This window comes from Cynocephalus volans, chromosome 11, assembly GCF_027409185.1.
Source record: "Cynocephalus volans isolate mCynVol1 chromosome 11, mCynVol1.pri, whole genome shotgun sequence".
NCBI classification, from domain to species: domain Eukaryota; kingdom Metazoa; phylum Chordata; class Mammalia; order Dermoptera; family Cynocephalidae; genus Cynocephalus; species Cynocephalus volans.
Window position 1 is genome coordinate 128,354,574 of NC_084470.1, and position 21,831 is coordinate 128,376,404.

A 21,831-nucleotide genomic window follows, 5' to 3' on the forward strand; every position below is an offset into this window, starting at 1 on the left:
TATGAGATTAATTTCATTATAATGTTTATTACCAGAGATACATTAATATGGGACCAAAAAAACCCATTGTATAAATTTTCATCAGTCCTTGTTTCTGGTCATTAATAGAATAGTAGATGTGTTGTTTTTTTTTTTTTTTTTTTTTTTCTTTTTTTTTTTTTTTTGTCATTTTTTCGTGACCGGCACTCAGTGCACTGGTCATTCACTATATAGGATCCGAACCCGCGGCGGGAGCGTCGCCGCGCTCCCAGCGCAGCACTCTACCGAGTGCGCCACGGGCTCGGCCCTAGATGTGTTGTTTTTAGGACATGTACAGAAATATGTATTATTACCCCTTGAATTTTGCTATTTATAATTTTGAATTATATTCCATTCTTTTTGTTATTTCTATTTTTGTCACTTGACATGTGTTAGCCAATATGCTCTTTTGTATAAAAATAAAATGTTTTGGAGATTTAGGAGGATTCTGAAACCCAGATAATTTTTCTTGGCTAAACAAAAGCCTGTAAGAAAGGGGAAAACTGAAAACTTCTGGCGAATATTATCTTAATCCTTTCACATAAACTATAGATGCCAACCTAAAATTAGTGTGAGTGTGTGTGTGTGTGTGTGTATATGTCATACACTGTGTGGTGGAAAAACTAGAGCCATTATGAATGCTTCCAGTAAATGTAGAAGTATAATTTTCAATTAGCGCTGTCCAAAAAAAATCCAAAAGAGCTATTTGCATTAATTTTATTTCTCCCTCCAAATCTCTCTCTCTCCTTCTCTTTTCTTTTTTTAACTTCATTTTGAATAGTACCTGTAATTAAAGAAGAAAATCAAGCCCTGAGAGCTAGGTAGGAGGACTTCCAGCTATTGATCTGTGTAAACCCAGCTTATACTGTCAGGGGAGAAACAGTCAACTGCTGAGCTGCTTTGTCACTGACATAAGCTGAGAGAGGATTTTTTTGTCTATACTGTTTATACACTAGTCTATAGACCTGCTGGCTGGTTGAATTTTAAAGAGTGCGGAGGTTTAAAGACTTGTCCCCTGAGGGATGCTTCTGCCAGTTGGGAAGCGAGCTGAGGCTGTTTTGCAGAAGTGTGTGCATGTGTGTTACTTGTAGAAGAAGGGAAGGGGAGGGTGTGAAAGACTGAGCAGCTAACTGGGAAGCATTCTTCTTAATTTGAGTCTTAAAACTGATGTGGAATATATTACTAATTTGGCATGTTTAGAGGCAGACATTGAACTTTGAATAGTTATTCTTTATTGTTACAGAAATTATGTGGACAATTTTGCAGGAAGATATATGAATAGTGTTCATATGTGTAGTAAATATGGTACATGGCTTCACTTTATGCAGCACAAGATAAGGATAAGCAATGGTCACATGAAAATAAACTGTTCTCAGTTGTAATGAACTGTTTTTTAGTTTAAGTAATTTAAGTTATTTCAAGTTTAGTGACTCCTTTAATTACATTTAACAATATATTGTCAGCAAAATAGGTAGCTTTCTTGAATATGGGTTCTGTGCTCAGACTCTTAAAGGTACATATTCATAAGTAAACTAGGGTACCCTGCCCTAAGAACAGAAGATTGCCTTTTTTACATGATGCTTTTCTTTCTGTTTCTGTGGGTTCTTAAGGCACTTGAGGCTTTCTTAAGTATTGGTATTGGAAGTTTACATTGTTTTATTTTTAATTGATACCTTATTGCAGTGTACATTTTAAGTGAATGCAAGAAATTCTACTTTAAAACACTTAGTGCTATATTTATATATAGGGTTTTAAGTATTCAAATACTGATGGTTTCTCTGGATGCAAGTTTTATTGGTAGAGAGGTGGTAGGTAAGGTATTTTTCTTGGGGGGGATGACTAGTGCATTAAGATATTTGCTGTTTTTTCTTTTTAATAGGAAACTTCCTCATCAATCTCTGCTTTGTTTTGTAAAATCGCCTGACTTTGAACTTGTGTGATGTTGTCTTCAATTCCAAAGTTTAACTTTTGAATCAGAGTTAATCTGAAATGGTTTTTCAGATATAGCAAAATAGACCTTTTAAAAACATTTTTTGGACAAATGCTGGAAATTATTTGCATTTTGTTATAATTGTTAATGCATATGATTTCTGAAAGATTTTAAAATTATTTTATAATGACTATAAAATTATTGAAGGTTTCAAAATCAATCAGATTATTTTCTATGTTTAATTAAAACATTGATTTTCATATTAGACAATTCTTAAATGAAAGTGCACATAGTAGATGCTATGTTTAATTTAAAGGCTTGTTTTTAGATAACATTTCTTTAAGAGTGTTGTTTAAGATAAAAATGAGTATCAGGAGTTGAAAGATATAAATGTCTTTCTTCAGCTATACGAAATCTTTCTTTTTTTTTTAAACCGCTTGACTGTGGACGTGTAGAGTTGTTATACCTCTCAGTAATTCATTCTGCTGCCAACTTCATTCCCTTTTCTCTGCCTGCATTTTAATTGAAACAACATTTATATTTTTGAGCCAGGATCTGTCAGAAGTCCCTATGGTTAGTCTGTGGTACAAGTAGCAGCAGACGTAGCTTACCCATATGGTGTGGTGCTTCTTGTAAAATCCATATGGCCTTGTTGAAGGGAATCCCAGCGGGGATGTGAAGGGTGTTAATACCCTTCAGGCCAGGCCTTTCCCTCCTGGGGCTTCCATGGCATTGTCAGTGCAATCTGCCAAAGCACAAACTTAATTCCTTTTTAATAATCAATTATTTTGGTCTAGGAACCTGTGCAATTTCTTAAGGAAAAGAGACAAACTTATTTTTTTTTCTAGAAAATGTCTCAAAAAAGTTTTAAATGCATCTTTAAAAAATATTCTAAAACTTTTTTTTTTTAATTTGCATTTGTAGGAAGTACTTCAGAGCGTGCCAAAATTCTGTTTCCCCTTTGACGTTGAAAGGTACAGTATAAGTCATCATTTGAAATAACTTTAGCTTCTCTTAGTGCACACTTTAAAATGATTACAATTGTTTTTTTATAAAATGAAATGTACCTTCTCTTCACTGCTTCTAATAAAAAAGGCTAGAGATTTAAAATTAAATAATATTTGTAATAAAACAAGCCTTTTAAATTATTATATCTCTCGTTTTCCCCACTGTGGTGGGTTGGGAGTCTTAAAGCAGCATTGCCAATAGATTATATTTCTTCCCTTTATTCTTCAGGTACATTTGTAGGCACTAGCGGAAAAAAAAAAATATTAGTATGGCCTTGATTAAAGCCTTCGAATTGTGTCCTTTGAAATTAGGTGTATATATCCTGATTTCTATCTCACTTCATCCTAATTGAAAAGACCATCTGTGTGATGATGTGAAACTCACGGCTAGTTGTCTCCCAAGAATAGCTGTATAGAAATAGTGCAAGATTATGGAAGACTACAGGGAAACCCTTCTAGCAGTTCTGAAAATCTCACTATGTTTGTATTTTACTGAACAAATACTGAATGAACTACTTGTATGTAGTTGGAATTTCATAGAATATATAGTCTTTTGAGTGTAGTAACAGTTCATTTATTGTTTTTCATGTGATTTTCACACCCTGTTATCCATTTTCTTAAGAGTGTAGTATGAGGGGTTTTTAAAAGAAAGTTTATTTTAGGAAAATATTTTGCTAAAGTAAAGATTAGTGAGACTAAAACTTAACTGTATTGAAGATAAAACCTTCTGAATGATGGGCTGATAATACTAATAACTATTGCTGATGAGTGAGACTCTGTTTTACCTCATTTCTGGGGAATTAGTTGTGTGTCCCCCCCACCCCCCCCACCAAGTTGCAATTTTCAAATTAACAGTAAGCGTAAAATCAAGGAAGAAAAGCTATGAAAGGATATTATGTATTATGAACCTTGGGCACTGGAGGGCATATTAGCCACTGGAGGTTTTGCTTTGAAGGTTATAAAAATTGTTAAAAAACTGTCCATTTACAAATGTATTTGTAAAATATCCAGCATTTGAAATGCAATATTTCCTGACTAAACTGTTTGTAGAACTGGCACACAGGTAGTAACTTACTTCTTTTTTCACAATTTCTATGGCTATTTCAAAACCAAGGTTTAGGTGCCATGAATATTTTATTTTGAGACAAGGACAAGTTCCAATTATGGTTATGTAATGGAGGGTTATAGCCAGTACCAAGAATACATTCATATATTCTGAATAGAAATAAAGATTCAGTCTGATGGTTCGTATTGTCCCTTATACACATGGCACATGTTATGGAATTGTAATACTTTGTTCAAAATTAGCTAAAATTCCTACAGCTTAATCAGTAAGCTTTTTTTTTTTTTTGTAGAAATTATATTTTTATTTTGTACTTGGAAGTTTATTCCTCAGTGTATTGGTAGCTTTAAAAGAGAATTCTAAAAAAATACCAGGAGTATTTTGTATGGTACTTTATTGGGTGAGAATGTCAACAGGAGAAGCAATTAAACAGAGTTGGTGGTGTGTGCCAATAGATTCTAAAGCAACTCGATTTACTATCTAAGAAGTTTTAGAATAATTGAGAAAAGAGAGGCTAAAGTCTAGTAAAAGCTAGACCCAGTCACGTCTAGCTTCTTAATTCTGTAGTTTTGATAATAATTATTTTGATAATTTATGTAATATTTTATGAGTACTTACAGTTTATGAAAACTTGGGGTAAACTACCCTATGATTTCATAGTATGGGATTAGTCTCTGGTGAGTTGCTCGGTCTGTGAGGTATTACAACTCATTTTGATGTTTGACTCATGATTTAGTTTACACATTTCACACCCATTTTGTGTTAGAACATAGCTTCAAGAACCAACTGATTGGAAAGGTGAAACTAGTGCCACATGTAAATATATTTTTGCTTTTGTTTAGAAAACTGTCCCACAGGCTTAATGTCTCATAATGTTACTATATTTTAGGGTGTCTCAAAATCAAGTTGGACAGCACTTTACCTTTGTACTGACAGACATTGAAAGTAAACAGAGATTTGGATTCTGCAGACTTACGTCAGGAGGCAAAATTTGTTTGTGTATCCTTAGGTGAGTATTTGTAGTAAAAAAAAAAAAATGGATGCAAAATGGATTAACTATATCTTTCTTTTGTACTTTGTTATATGTGGGATGCCAAAAAAAAAAAACTAATATAATTTGTGTTTTTTCTAAATCCAAGTATGTTGAAAAAATAGTTTTCCTTACTTTCTATATATAGAATCAGTTGGGTTTAAAGATTTACCAGTAACATAGTGGAATTTTGAAAGAATTGACTCTTATAAAGATTGGTTTTTGTGCATTTATTTTTGCAAATGAAATATTAAGACATGAGTTTAAATAATATATGTGTTTCACATACAAAATAGGATGCATACAATTCAATTAAATTAATGTGTGTTCTTTTCCGTCACTGAATCAGAACTTGAATTTTTAAAAGTGAATTGCTGCTTTAAGACAAAAGTTGCAAACTGGTGGTCCTAGGCAGAAGTGTTTATTTATTTATTTATTTATTTATTTTTAAAAAGATGACTGGTAAGGGGATCTTAACCCATGGCCTTGGTGTTGTTAGCACCACACTCTCCAAGTGAGCCAACCGGCCATCCCTATATAGGGATCCGAACCCGTGGCCTTGGTGTTATCAGCACCACACTCTCCCTAGTGAGCCCCGGGCTGGCCCTGGGCAGAAGTATTTAGAGGTTTTTCTTTGGCCACGAGATGTTTTAAAAATTTTTAAAGAAATATATTGTTATTATAATATGGATATTGGACAAACTAGATTCTTGAAAAATACTTATAGGAAAAGAACATTTAATTTGCTAATTAGTTACATTGCAGAGAAAATATAAATCTGATGTCTCCTCTTTTCATTTGCTATTTTAGCTACATTTGTATCATTCATTGAGCATTAGGTTATTAATTTACTCAGAATATTAGAGTGGGAAAATTCTTTCAATTTTTATTCAAAAGTAAATGCTTCTGTGCTTTATAAGTAATAGAATGTGAACGATAAATGCTGGTGAGGTTGCGGAGAAAAAGGAACTCTCATACATTGTTGGTGGGACTGCAAAACCAGCCTCTATGGAAAATGGTATGGAGGTTCCTCAAACAATTGCAGATAGATCTACCATACGACCCAGCTATTCCACTGCTGGGAATATACCCAGAGGAATGGAAATCATCAAGTCGAAGGTATACCTGTTCCCCAATGTTCATCGCAGCACTCTTTACAATAGCCAAGAGTTGGAACCAGCCCAAATGTCCATCACTGGATGAGTGGATACGGAAAATGGGGTACATCTACGCGATGGAATACTACTCAGCTATAAAAACGAATGAAATACTGCCATTTGCAACAACATGGATGGACCTTGAGAGAATTATATTAAGTGAAACGAGTCAGGCACAGAAAGAGAAATATCACATTTTCTCACTTATTTGTGGGAGCTAAAAATAAATAAATAAATACACAAATAAACTGGGGGGGGGGAGGGAAGAAGACACAACAATTACAATTCCTTGAAATTGATATGACAAGCGACCAGAAAGGACATTGTTGGGAGGGAGGGGAAGAAGGAGGGCAGAGGGAGGTTTCGGTAATGGGCTACAATAATCAACCACATTGTATATTGACAAAATTAAATTAAATTAAAAAAAAAAAGTAATAGAATGTGAATGTGCCACCATTCTCTCTTTAGGCACAACTTTTTCATCTGGATAATAATTCAATTTAAAGTTTATGCTTTATCCGTAAGAGTGTTATGCTTCAAAGTCTAGGTTGATTGTTCCAACTTGGAGCAGGTTAGTTGGGCAGTGGGGGTGGGGTTGACAGAGGGAATGGTTGGGGACAGCTCCTTTTATCATTGTGTTTCATACTGAAAGTTCAAAAGCTACCATTTAAAGGGGGGAATAGCTTCATGCACTCTGCTCAAGATGAGATTGCCCTAATAGAACAAAGCTGTATATGCTTTCTTAATTTTCTTTATGAATTTTTGAAACTTTTTATTAAAAAAATTAAATTTACAGAAAAGTTTCAATGAACTCTTGCATAAACTAGATTCATCAGTTGTTAAAATACACCTTTCTTTCTCACCCCCCTTACACACATACAATGCAAATTCTCTGTCTCTCTCCCTCTATCATTATTGTTGTTTTTACTGATCCATTTGAGAGTAAGTTATAGACATCATATTCTATAACATTTGCATCTGTATTTTATAGCTTACCTCATTGCCTCCAAACTGTGTTCCTGATATTATTTATAGTTACAGAGTCTGATCTTTTTTCTTTGTTTTTAACTCTTAAAAATATTTGGAATACATTGAACCTGTTAATAATTAACAAATAATTACTGAATGTCCAGAATGTAAATGTGCTTGTAGAATAAACATTCTTAGAAGTTTCTGCTTAAATTGAGGAAAGCCAACATTACTTCAAAATATTTATACAAAATATAAACTGTAGCTATTTGTTAAATGACTGAAAGATTAGTGTCGTGTCCATGTCTGCAATCCAGTTGTCATTAATTCGAGGAAACATTCTAAAACAGTTACAGCAATCAAGTTATTTTTATATCTGGTTTTCAAACTTGTATGTGTGGAAGAACACCTGAATGTTGTAGTATTCTTTGAATGAAGAGTGGTTTGTTTTTTTTTAGTGGCTGGCTGGCACAGGGAACCAAACCCTTGACCCTGATGTCACAAGACTGTGCTCTCACCAACTGAGCTAACCGGCCAGCCCTGAATTAGGACTAGTTTTAAATATGGTTGTCTTATATAAATGTAAAAACTGAAAGTAAAATCATGTATGCCAATAAAGAGAACCATTCACAATAAGCCTTGTTGATTATTTTATATTTTATTTAAAAAAATTATTCTTTTATACTTCATTTATTTTTGTCATTTGACAGGGCTTTCTGGTAGATAAGAAATGGGAGGGGAAAAAAAGAAATGGGAGGTGTCAAAGCTTTATGAAAAAATCATAGAGGAAAATCTTAAGTTGAGAAAATTCTATCCTCCAGCTTATTTTTTCCTAGTAAATTAGGAAAAAAAATTGCTCTTTTAAGATTTTAATGGCATATCTCAATCTTTGTCCTGAACCTGAAAAAGACTCTGCTAAGGTATTCTTTGAGAACAGTTAATTTACAGGATAACCAGTAAAATAAGGAGCTATTCAGTTTTCCTAGTGAAGAGAAAATCCAAATAAAACGGAGTTCAGAAAATTGTTATGGATAGGTAAACATCTATTTCTAAGCTATAATCAATGCATCTCTTGGAAAATTATTTTGACAAATCTCTGTGCTACAGTGAGAGGAATAGTGGTGTTTTTGGTCCCAGTTTGTCTACTTGGTGTGTTGATCTTTCACCAGTTTAGATTTATAGTTGTTGAAAGAAAGGATGAAACACTAAATGTACTAGAAGAAAATACTGTTAACTTAAAAAAAAATTACCGTGGTGGTGAGAGCCTTTATATACCTAACACAGAATCCTGAAACCTGAACGATCATCATATTCGACCACATAGTGATGAAAACTTTTCATTTGGTGACAAATATAATAAGGAAATTTAAAGTATAAATAATGAACTGGTAGAAGTATATTAACAACAACTGTCACAGATGGTTATAGCCACAATACATAATAAGCACCCACAAGTTAATAAGAAAAAGAACCCAATAGAAAAACAAGTGTCTGAATAACTTACAGAGGAATTGTAAATAGCGTATACACCTGTGAATGATGCTCGGCTTTACTGAAGGTGAAAGAACTGAGCACATTAAGATTGGTAGAAGTGAAAAATTTTTTTTAATAAGTGTGATGGGAATCACACTTCATGTGCTGTTTGTAGGAATATAAAATGGCATAACAATTTGAAGGGAAATTTAATAATATCTATCGGGTTTTTTAAATCTTACATTGCTTGACTCAGTAATTCCAGTTCTAGGAATTTAAATCCCAGGAATATTCCTAAGAGTGAACAAAGTTATTTATTATAATATGGCTTATAGTAGCCAAAATATGTTAATTAGCTAGATTTAGTCATTCCACCATGTATATATACTTCAAAACATTATGTTGTACATGATAAATACATACCATTTATCTATTTAAAAAAATAATACAAAATAAATGTAAAAAATTGGTGACAATATGAATGTCACTCAGCGGGAATTGGTTAGGTGTATTATCATACATTCCCCAATACTGCCTCTGAGCATGACTTTGCCCCCCAGCCAGAATGTTACCTACATGAGAGTAGGGATTTTGTCTGTTTTGTTTACTGATATATTTCCAGTATCTATAGTAGTACCTGGCACATAGTGAATTCTTAATAGATTTAATAGATATTTGTTGAATAAATAAATGAGTGAATGACTAAGACAATGAAATGTTACTTAGCTGTTAGGAACAGGTGTACACATATACATTCTGACTGGGAGAAATGTTTTGATAGGTTGTGAAATGATGAAAAATTTAAAAGTAATGTTTATACTATGTCTTTATAGTTAAAAGGAACAAGTTATATATGTATGTAAATGTGTATATATTTTATAAGTAGCTAGTACATAACAAACATGTATATATTAATGTACAATTGTATATACTTATAAAAATGTCTAGCAGGATATATCCTCATTCTTTTTTTTTTTTTTTACTTTATACACTTCAGCATTTACCTGCTTTTTGCAATAAGCAAAAATCATTTCAATCAGTTTTTCTCTGAGATGTTACCATTATATAGATGACGAACTATAAATGTGGCACTATAGCTATCATGTGAGAAGTTAATGGGAATTTAGCCAGATCAATCATCTTTTGTCAGGTAGAATATACAGTGTGTTTGCAGGGTGGGCAAGTATCTCATCAGTGTTTAGTACAGGTCCTCCAGAGGTAGTCTGTTGATCATGGTGGTGTAGCAGAATTGAGAATAGGAAGGGTGGACTGTTCTGCCCTTGAAATTTGGGATCACAGTATGAAAGAATGACCTTTGGGAAAGAAAAAAATATTGCTGGTTGGCGGGGGTGACTGTCAAGTCTTGGAGCCAGATATTAACGTTTTCCTGTAATTTCAATACAAAATGTTCAACATGGTAGAAATGCTTTATGAGGTAGTTGGAGAAATGCTACTACATCTAATATTCATTTCCTATCTTTCTTTCCCCCTCTAACAACAGTCATTTAATTTCACTGTAACCTTAAGATAATAGTAGAAAAAGGTTTGTTTTATTTCAATATAAAACCAAGACTTAGAATAGTTAGTAATTTTGGGGGGGGGGAGTGGGGAGAGTAAGGCAGGATTATTTGATGAGCTATTCATGCAATTGATTCGTACAATCGGTTCTCTCCATTTCTAGGCTAATTTTTTTCTCACAGGCTGTACTGCTTCCAGAGGTATGTGAGAGAAGGCCGACTGCGATGTTATTCTGAGTACAGTCTTTACTGGCGGCAGCCAAAGCAGTAGAGCCATGTTTGCAGTCAGTGTTATAGGAGTGTTCTGGTCTTAAAATCCATGTACTTAGTAGGGCTAAAGTTTATGGAGAAATATGACAAATATTTACATAAGCAAATCACAGAAATATGTCTCTAACCATATTTTCTAACAACAAAAGTAATATACTTTTCTATAGAAAATTTGGAAAATCCAGAGAAGTTTAGAAAAGAAAATAAAAGCCACTTATATTTGTGACACCTAATTAATGCTTACATTTTGGTGTCTAGTTACAGTCTTATTTCTAAAAGATTTGTTAAGATAATTTTACAAAATTTTCTATAGTATGTCAAACTAAATGAGTAACTGTAGTTTTTAATCACAATTCATAAAATGAATGGATTTATTTAAAGCAGTTCATAAATGAAAAAGCTACAGTGGCTTTCATATTATCCCTATAAGTGACCAGAATTTTTGCACATGCTTAATCTGATAATTGGTTATTTCCCTTTTTTCTTTCCTTATAAGTTGAGATTTTGTACAAAGATTATTTCTCCTCTGATTATAGGTTATTTTTAATGCATTATTTATTTCTCTACCTGAAATATAATGACTTGAATATTAAACATTTTATTACCTTGTCTTTGAAGCTGTCCTTTTTCTAAACTTAGTGCATTTATATTGAAGCATACTCTATTTCTAGGGATTCTATTGTGAGATAATACTGGTTTGATTTTTCAGGGTTCATTGTTAGTAGCAAATGAATTAAGATTCTTGGATAGAAATTAATTGGTGTTTCTCCTATTGTCTTTACAATGTCCTAAACACTAATTTTTTTCTATAGATATCCAATATATCTTCACAAAAAAATATTTCTGAGTTACCCTCTAATGTTTGAGTTTGTGTTTTAATGATCTAAAAATTTTAAAAGAAAAATATTTATAGGAGTCTCTTGAGTGTTGATATTGAACAGTTTAAAATATTTGAGGTCCTTTAAAAAGAGTAATCGTAATGAAAATGATATACATTTAAGGAATTTTAAGATATTTTAATACAAAGTAAAGTAGTACAAATTTATAGAACATTTTCATTAGGACAAGCAAAAAATAACTTTGTTGGTTGGATTTCCTGAATAGCAGAGACTCTTTTAAGTTAAAGATGTTAAGGATAATACCAATGATGGTAATAAATTAACAGCAACATCATTTAGTGTTTACTATAGCCAAGTGCTCTGTTAAGTGACTTATATACATTGTTTAAAAAACTGCTCTAGAGAGTTCTAAGTGAGAAAATTTATACCCAATGCTATAAAAACCATGTGTTCTTTTTCTCCTGGATTTATGCTATTATAAGATTTCAGAATTAGTGTATTTCAATTGATTTCTATCCATTTTGTTCACTTTTTTAGAAGAAATATTACAATTTAGGCCTATTTAATATAAAAGTTGATATTTGATTATGAGTGACCATTATATGCTTTAGTTATTTCTAGGACCCGTCTATCCCAGTTTTAACAAGATTTCAAAAATATACTGAGATATTACTAATTTAAATCTTGCCATTATTTGTATTTAGAATTGCTTTTATATGCTAACAAAAATGCAAGAAACAACTTTTCGCCCCTAATTTGATTAACATAATTTTGCAACTATAAAATTGTCGCTGAGGGTTCAAAATGAAATGCTCTAATAAGGAAGGCAGATTTATGTTTAGGACCTTTGTAGTCCCCCTAACCCCCTCTAACTCATACCAAACTTGAAGCTTTCACACTCTTCCTTTGGGCAAATCCCTTAGAAGCAGAATGTTTCAATTTTACACATTTTGTGTCAATTTTCCAGACAGAAAAACAGCCTCTAGACATTAGACGTTTTTCTACGGAAAGGCAGTTTCCTTAGTTTTATTTGATTACTATAAGTTAGGTTCCTGCCGATCCCTTAGACTGTTAGTGGTTACCTGACTATTTGACAAAAAACATTTCCTTTCCTTTATTTAACCTTTGGCTTCTGAATGTAAAAGTTTTATCAGCTTTGTAGTGGTAGTACAAGTGTGGGGGAAGTCTTCTTACTGCCACAAAATGAACTCATGACTTTATAGATACATTTATCTTTTGCCTTATGTTTTTACATTTATCTTCTGCCTTATGTTTTTACAGAAAATTAAGGAAATAATCTTACAGTGAAATTTTAACTAATCTCCAATCTTCAGTTTTAAAGTAATTGGTTCTAATGTATTCTTTTTACATTTACATATGTTTGTAAGACTATGAGAGTCACAGTTATTCTTTGTTAAAGAAATTACATTTTTAGTTTTTAAAAATTCAAATAAAATATCCTATTCAGCCGTTTTAATATGTTGAATAAATTTTTTTTAACTTCCTAGGATTTTTGGGGTTGGTTGTAAGAAAACAGGTTTCGCCTGTCTTTGGGACTATAAAATTTAGTGAAAAATATTTTAACTTATAATTAATCACTTTAAGACCTTATGTGTTAGTTAAAAATTAATTGCTTTGAACATATATTGTTTGAAAATTACCTAAGAAACCACAACAGTGAAAACACAAGAAAAACATGTTTTACCCTAGCAAGTTAAGCTTGTATGATTTACAATATTTATTTTATGTATGTGTGTATGTGTATATATATTCAGATCAAAAGTTTTGGTCATAGTTTTTTTTAAAAAAGGGATGTTACTTTTACCATACATTTTGACTTTTAAAGTATGCAGTGGAATTTAGTTATATATTGGAATTATCGCACTATTTAGTTTACCTTGGACCATATTCTTATCAGATAAGAAAATGAGCAGTAGGGTTGTCTGTTCAGCAATTGCTTCATATCAGGGGTTATGAATTCAGTTACCAAAAGGGACCAGGTAGGGGACTCAAATTAGAGAAACAGGTTAGTTGCCTAACAATAGGAAGTTGGGGTAAGTACAGTGGCCTGAATAGCACATGCCACATCTAAAGACAAGCTACTACTCAGCTCTAGACGTTTGTTGCACAGTGAAAATGTGTGGCCAGCATTGCCATTTCTTCAGATTTTTAAGAGGAATAAGAACTCCAGACTTTTAAGTGAATTATCTCAGATTTTGAAGTTGGCAACTTATTCAATTAGACAACAGCCTGTGTTGACCAAACAAAATATGCCACTGGGCTAGGTGCAGCCTGCAGACAGCTAGTTTAAACCCTCTGCTCTAGATGCTGATGCTTATTTGCAGCAGAAAATATCCTTGCTTCCTTGACATTTCTAAGAGCATGGCTGGATTTACAAAGTAGTTAAACTTTGATATAAGTGATGGTTTTGTTAAAAAGCATGAATGCTACGTACTCTTTAGAAGGAGTTAGTTATCACTTAGAGCCAGTACATGTTCACAAAGAGCACGTGTAAATAACTACACTTGGTTCTTTATGGTGATGGTGCATACTGGTGTATCAGGCAGTGCCGTAATAGAAATTTGAAAGAGTCTGTCCCACTATGTTACAAACAAATTATATAGAGAAAAATGTTGGCTAAATAATGCAATAATGAGTCTTCTCATTAGGTCAAAATATAATTAGAGTGTTGACAAATAGATTTATATTACTTTAGGGGGCATTTTGTTGCAATCCATATCTTTTCCCAAATTTTTATCCACAGCCATGCAGCATTACCAAAACCCCGTATTGGAAAGAATTACCAAAATGTTAGATAAAATAATCAAATTAATTAGATCTTTATTTGCTGAGAAATTTGCCCATCTGAACAAATTATAATTTAAAAGGTATGAGATGTTGCTCTGCATGTTAAACAAATGAACAAATTTTGGAAGAGAGAATTTGCTTCAGTGAATAGAAATTATAAGAATGCCGATTTAAGATTAAACCAGAATGAATTTTGTCACAGTTTAATTACCGGAAAATGTCTCGTCATTATTTATTCATATTTATTCCAAGGCTGGATATTTTAGAAATACATGCTTACATTGGGTGATGGGCTGTGTGTCATGGACCCCTGAGCATGTGTTATTCAGTCAGGTTGATTAGAGTTCTAATCCCAAGCTTTCCAGTTGGTAGGTTTGTGACCTTGAATAAATTGCCTTACCTTAGTTTAGTCAAATATACGTTAAAGCATTATTATAAGAATGAGGTAACATAGAAAGTACCTAGCATACTATCATACGTATATTAGTACTTAAGAAGTTTTATTCCCTATTCTTCCAATTATTTTAACACATAGATCTTGTGATTCTTAAATTCTATTCTCTACCTCCCAGGTGGGCATATAACTGACTATTGAGTTATACTCCCCAAATAGAAATGATAAAGCATGTTGGGGACTTAGAGATGACTGTGTGAAACATCCCATAAGGGTAAGCTTGTTTTTAAATAGTGTTCGTCCAATTTATGAATAAAATCATAGCCAGGAACCAGGATAAAATTCAGTAAAAGTTAGTTTTTGTGGGTATTTAAAAAATAGCAGTTACATTGATAATAAAATGATTAGTACAAATAAGAAGTGTTAAGTTTTTAAAGTAACCTAAATATGGGTATAGTAATTATTAAACAATAATCTTGCAGATAAGTTATTTATCTGTATAAATTAGCTTCTTAATGAAAAATGGGTTCTGATTTGTCTTCACAATTTGAAAGGAAATAGAAAGGGAAAGATAAACAATGAAAAATAATATGTAAAGATGAGAAAACCAAAACACTTAAAGGAATGTTAAGGTATTTGATCTAGGAAGAAAATGATTATCTCATCTTGTAATTATGAGGTATATATTATATTTTTTATTTTTATAGTGGGCCAGGAAAGAAGAGTTAGGTTTAAATAAAGTTTCACATTATTTAAATAAGGTGAAAATGACAACATAATGATTAACAGGTAGACTTGCGGTTACCTAAAATCAGTAAATTTTACTTTAAAGCTCTTTGAGAGTAGAATAGATACAGACCAGCATGTTTCTTGAATAGATTAGATCTCATCTTATGTGAATATATAGGTCTGAACTATGTGACACATTGAAATGTTCTTGAAATAGCAATTTCTTTACGTCATTAAAAATTGAAATGTATGAAATGACTACAAAAGAATTTACAATGTAAGGAACTATCATGTGTATGGTAGAAGGACATTCTTCATGAAAATTATTTCTTTGAGTTATAGTGAAAGATAAAGTAGAATAACCATCTAAGCACTAGGACTTCACGAGTTGAATAATTTGAATATGAAAATTTAGATTACCAATATTAATTTCTGATTTGCAGATTCCCCCAAAGCTGTTCCAGGTTTGTCACATACCTATCCAGATTTTTCCAGGCTCTCATGTAAAGTTGTCAACAAGCTTGTTGTAAATACTCTGTTCCAGCACCTTCCTTTTAAAGCCTTCATTCTTGTTTCAGTCTGAACTGGTTGCTCTCTAGGCCTTTGCACAACTCTTACCTCAACCTCACTCTTCATGGTCTTAGATTTCTGGTCTCCTACATCCCAGCATTGCTTCTTCGTGGTCTCGCTCATTTTGTTGAAGCCATCCTCTAGGATGGTTTAGGGGGGTGAGTCTTAGAGTCCTTGCATGACTGAAAGTGCTATATCTTCACACGTCATTGATAGTTTCTCCAGACAGAATTCTGGGTGCAAAGAATTTAACCTCTGTATTTTGAAGGCATTGTCTTCTAACTTCCGGTATTGCTCTTGAGAGGCTCGATGACATTTCGAATTTGTTCCCTTTCTAAGTTACCTGTTTTATCTCTTTAGAAGCTCTTAGGCATTTTTCTATCCCCTGTTTTTTTAGAATTTCACTGTGATATTCTGGTTTGGCTCGTTCATTGTGCTTTTCATTCAGTTGCCCTTTCAGTCTGGAGACTCATGTTTGAAGTTCTGGGAAATTTTCCAGCAATTTTAAAAAAAGAAACTTTAATTTCTTTCATCTTTTCTTTCTTTTTGGAACTACTTTTAGTCAACTACATGATAGTTGATATTGATGTACTGATATTTCATATTTTCTCTCTCATTCATCTGTTTATCTACTTAGCTTCTGGGAGATTTTCTTGAGTTATCTTCTAAACTTTCTATTATTTTTAATTTTTTTCAGCTTTTAGAATTTCTAAGAGCTCTTTCTTGTTCTCTAATAATTTCTTTTTTCTTAATTTAGTTTTTAAAATAGCATCCTGCTCTTTATTCAGCTCCTAAAGATAGTAAAGATTAGTTTTGAAGTTACCTTCCGTTGTTTCTTTTGTCTGTGTTTACTTGTAATTCCTTTTATATTTGTTCAGTGCAAACCTGTATTTTTGTGTGTATGTCCTCAAACATCTGGTGGTCGGACTGTTAATTTATATTCGATAGTAAGCTACTAAACTATATTGTTTATAATAAACTACAGTGTTTATAATTTTTAGAGTAGGCTTTCTGATATTTCTATTGATACTTATTTTGAAATTTACCGTACTACTTAACCATCACTTCTTTTTTGGGGGGAAGGCGCGTCCTTTTGTATTCTGCCATGCCCTGTCTTCCATCTGACCTCACTTTCTTTTCTTTCTGTTTGTTCTTTTATTCAATAAATATATCTAGAGCTACAATAAATAAATAAAATAAATCCTGCAGTGTATTGTTAAGTTTGTTTAAGCAATTATCTTTTAAAAAGTTTTAAATAATAAGAGAAAATTCTTGCATATGAGAGTATTTCAAAAAGTCCATAGAAGGCTCCTGCTTAGTTCAGTTAGAGCACAGCCTTGTAATACTAAGGTCGAGGGTTCAGATCCCCATACTGGCCAGCCACCAAAAACAAACCAACAAAACAGCTCGTGGGAAAGTAGAATTAAAAGATAATATGAATCTTTCCATGAACCTTACACATCACTTGTGATTAATTAAACACATATTCTATTGCGTTATATAATCAAATCAGTAATATTTAAGAAGAAGTAATTATATCTTTTGTTTTAAAAGCTTTTTTAAATTAGTTTTTAAATGATCTCTTCTTACAGTGGTTAATTTTTGTCCTATGAGTGCTTTTACTGATTACTATGAAATAGAATTAAATAATTTTAGATACTGCTGATATAAAATAGAAGTGTGCAGTGAACAACTTTTATAATAGAACTTTGTATTCTGATTCATTTTATGAGAACTAATAATAGATAATACGTAAAATTTCACTGGAGAAGTAAATAGAACATCAGTATGAGTATGGTTTCTTCAGCCTTCCAAGATCAACCTGTTGGAAATGATAGAAATTTAATGTTTATTTTGTGTGCCTGTTTCTTGATTCTAAATTATACATATGTATATATATGTGTATGTATACGTTTATACATATGTATGTATATGTGTATGTATACATATATACATTTTATTATTATTTTTTTTTTACAGTTACCTGCCATGGTTTGAAGTATATTACAAGCTTCTAAATACGCTGGCAGATTACTTGGCTAAGGAACTGGTAAGCTATGTTTTTCCCCAGTTTTTTTATTTTGGTAAAATATAAACATAAAATTTACCATGTTAACCATTTCTAAGTGTACAGTCATCCCTTAGTTTCAGGACCCCCGTGGATACCAAAATCCGTGGATGCTCAAGCCCTGCAGTCAGTCCTGTGGAACCTGCGGGTGTGAAAAGTCAGCCCTCAGTCACCTGTAGTTTTCACGTCTTGTGAATACTGTGTTCTTGATCCCTAGTTCGTTGAATCTGCAGATGCAGATGGTGTGGGTATGGAAGCTGTGGATATGGAGGGATGACTGTATAGTTTTGTGGCGTTAAATACATTAATATTGTTCTGCAGCCATCGGTACCATATATCTCTAGAGCTTTTCATCTTGCCCAGTTGAGAATCTGTACCCATTCAACAGTAACTACCCATTTCCTTCTCCCCTGTCCCTGGCAATCACTATTGTACTAACTACGTGAATTTGACATCTATGTATCTCATATAAGTGGAATCACACAATTTTTGCCCTTGTTTAACTGGCTTATTTCACTTATATGTCTTCAAGCTTCATCCATGTTGTAGCATGTGTTAGAATTTCTTTCTTTTTATTTCTATTATATGTATACGTCACGGTTTGTTTAATTATTCATCTGTCCATGGACACTTGTGTTGCTTCCATCTTTTAACTATTGTGAGTAACACCACAATGAAGACTGTTCTAGTCCTTTTGTTCAGTTCTTTAGGTTGTATGCCTAGAAGTAGAATTGCTGGATAATATGATAGTTCTATGTTTCATTCTTTGAGGAACCACCATACTTTCCACAGTGGCTGGACCATTTTACATTCCCACCAGTAATGTACAAGGTTTCCAATTTCCCCACTTCCTTTCCAACACTTGTTATTTTCTATTTTTTTTCTTCTGTTTTTGATAATAGCTGTCTTAATGGGTGTGAAGTGGTATATCATTGTGGTTTTGATCTGCATTTCCCTAATGATTAGCAATATTAAGCATTGTTTTAATGTTCTTATTAGCCATTTGTATATTTTCTTTGGAGAAATTTCTGCTTTAAATCCTTTGCCCTTTTTTAAATTGTGATTTTTGGTGTGTTGAGTTGTAGAAGTTCTTTGTATATTCACATGTTAATCCCTTATTGGAAATGTGATTTGTAAGTTCTTTCTCCCAATCCATAGGTCACCTGTCTTTTTAATCTTTTGATAATGTCCATAGGTGCATGAAAGTTTTTAATTTTAATGAAGTCCAATTTTGCTCTTTTGTGTTTGTTGCCTATGCTTTTGGTGTCATATTCAAGAAATCTTTGCCAAATTCAGCATCATGTAGCTTTTGTATATGTTTTCTAATAAGAATTTTATAGTTTTAGCTTTTACATTTAAGTCTTTAAGGGTTTTTTTTTTCTTAAAAATAAAAACAAAAACTGACTTTTTTTTTTTGAATTAAAAAACTTCTCTGGGATAATAATTTGTAAATTTTTCCCCTTAATTATTCTTTGATGTTTTTAACAAGGGCTAATTTATTAAGATATTAGCTGTGCTATTTGATGCAATTTAATGAAAATAAAATGTGTTATTTATTTATTGATTGATTGATTTTTTTTCTGTGTCTTCATTATAAATTTATTGCATTTCTCTAATGAGAACCTGCTCTCACCCTGCTGAAGATTTTAAGAAGATTTTCTCTTCTCGGGGAATAGAAAAGAAAAAAAACTTGATATGCATTCAAAACCTGTGATGTTTTTCTTTATGGAGAGCTTACTACATTAGCATTTGATTAGTTCAAACTCCTAATTTCTAGCCTAGGCTAAAACAAAAGGTCAACTGGGCTTGCATTTATTTTTTAAAAATTTTTATCATTATTTATTTCTTATTTTAATTTATCAATATACAATGTAGTTGATTTTCATGTCCCTTTACCAATTCCTCCTTTCCCCCATCCCTTTTCTCCTTCCCACCATCAACATCATATCTGTTCACTTCTCTTAACAACTTCAAGGAATTGTTGATTGTTGTGTCATCTTCCTCCACCCCATTTGTTTGTATATTTATTTATTTATTTATTTATTTTTAGCCCCCCACAAATAAGTGAGAACATGTGGTCTTTCTCTTTCTGTGCCTGGCTTATTTCACTTAATATAATTTTCTCTAAGTCCATCCATGTTGCTGAAAATATGTTTTTTAATTCTTTATAATTGATTACTGTTGTTTTCTAATTTTCACATTTAGGGTATACTTTTCATTCTCCAGTTATCTGTTTAAATTCTCATTTGATAATTCCTCACTCTTGAAATTGTGGCGTTTTTTGGTTGCCTTTTCCTTTCGTTTATTCTCCCCAGCAAAAAAAAAAAAAAAAAAAAAAAAGAGAGAGAGAATAAAAATAATTGTGTTTTTAGAAATCTACATTTGTATATTTATTACTGGCTTAGTATGTGTGATTCAGAAAAAGTGAGAGTGCACTTAAGGTACATTATTATTATATAAATCCTATGAAATAGATTTGTTGTATAATTTATTTAGTCTCATTAATTATGGGTCATATAGTGACCAGTAGCTATGTAGAAAAATACTATTTAGAATAACCTCAACATTGCAACTTAGTACGTTAATCTTATTTAAAGTGTATATATTCCTTCAAAATTAGGAAAATGGAAAAAATGAATAAAATGAAAATGGAAAATGAGAGCACTCTGTCATTCAACAAAAAGTTTTATTGCTATTTTTATTCAATCCTGCTGTTGTTCTTAGATTTAATGATTTAGATAATTTCCTTTTGAGCATCCCTGAGGTCCTAGTCAGGAGCTGCAGGCAACACCCACTGCCTGGCAGAAGGCAGGAGCATGCCCAGAACACCACTTCTGCATGGATGGCCCACCACAACCACTGGCACAGCAAGGGTGACTTGCCACCACAGTGGCTGCCACAGCCACAGCCACTGTGGAGATGGCCCACCATACACCAGACTTTGTTGACACAAGAGCAGTCAGAACCAGAGACTGGAAAAGGAAGAGGAAGTCTGTCTCCTCAAAGCCCACTCCAGAGTACTAGAAGAAGCAACTGCTCTACCAGATGAACAGACATCAATGAAGAGATACTGGAAATACAGAAACCCAAGAAAACATGACACCACTAAAGGAATCTAGTAATTCTCAAGTACCAGACTCCACAAAGCATGAAACTTTTGAAATGACTGGAAAGGAATCCCAAGCAACAATCTTAAGGAAACTCGATGAGATAGGAAAAGACTCAGACAACACAATGAAACAAGAAAAAATATCCAGAATATGAAGAAGAGAATTTACAAATAGATTAATACCCTTGAAAAGAATGTAGCAGAACTCCTGGAACTGAAGGATTCCTTCAGTGAAATAAAAAACAGAACCATGAACTTAATCATCAGGTAAGAGCAAGCAGAAGAAAGAATTTCTGATCTTGAAGATAGTCTTTTAAAAATAACCCAAGTGGACAAAAAAAGGAAAAACGAATTCGAGAAAATGAAGAAAATCGAAGAGGGCTAGCAGACTACTTAAGTGCACAAACATGCAAATCATGGGTATTCCAGAAGGGGTGTAGAAAGGAAAATGCATTGCAAACCTATTCAACAAAATAATAACAGAAAACTTCCCAGGTACAGGGAGGAACATGGACCTACAGATCCAGGAGGCTCAAAGATCCCCAAACAGTTTCAATCCAAAAAGGTCCTCTCTAAGACACATTATAGTCAAACTGGCAAAGCTCAAAGACAGAGAATCCTAAAAGCAACAAGAGAAAAGCATCTAGTCTCCTATAAGGGAGTCCGCATCAGACAAACAGCAAACTTCTCAATAGAAACTCAGGCCAGAAGAAAATGGGATGATATATTAAGAATACTAAAAGAAAAAACTGCCAGCCAGCAATACTATACCCAGAAAGGCTGTCCTTCAGAAATGAGGGAGAATTAGTGTATTTCCCAGACAAACAAAAACTGCAGGAGTTTACCACCACACCAACAGCCCTGCAAGAAATCCTCAAGG

At 32.8% G+C, this 21,831-nt stretch overlaps 1 protein-coding gene across 5 annotated transcripts in view; it reads left to right on the plus strand.

The window, feature by feature from the left end:
* DENND1B (DENN domain containing 1B) overlaps positions 1–21,831 on the plus strand; it is a 256,636-nt gene that overhangs the window by 109,974 nt on the left and 124,831 nt on the right. For all 5 annotated transcript variants that reach the window (XR_010024876.1, XM_063114157.1, XM_063114160.1 and 2 more), the window contains 3 exons: positions 2,873–2,922; positions 4,908–5,027; positions 17,755–17,824. Coding sequence is in view for 4 of the 5 variants with exons in the window: in XM_063114157.1 (XP_062970227.1) it covers positions 2,873–2,922; positions 4,908–5,027; positions 17,755–17,824 (240 nt within the window). In the remaining variant the exon portion in view is untranslated. The remainder of the gene's footprint in view (positions 1–2,872; positions 2,923–4,907; positions 5,028–17,754; positions 17,825–21,831) is intronic.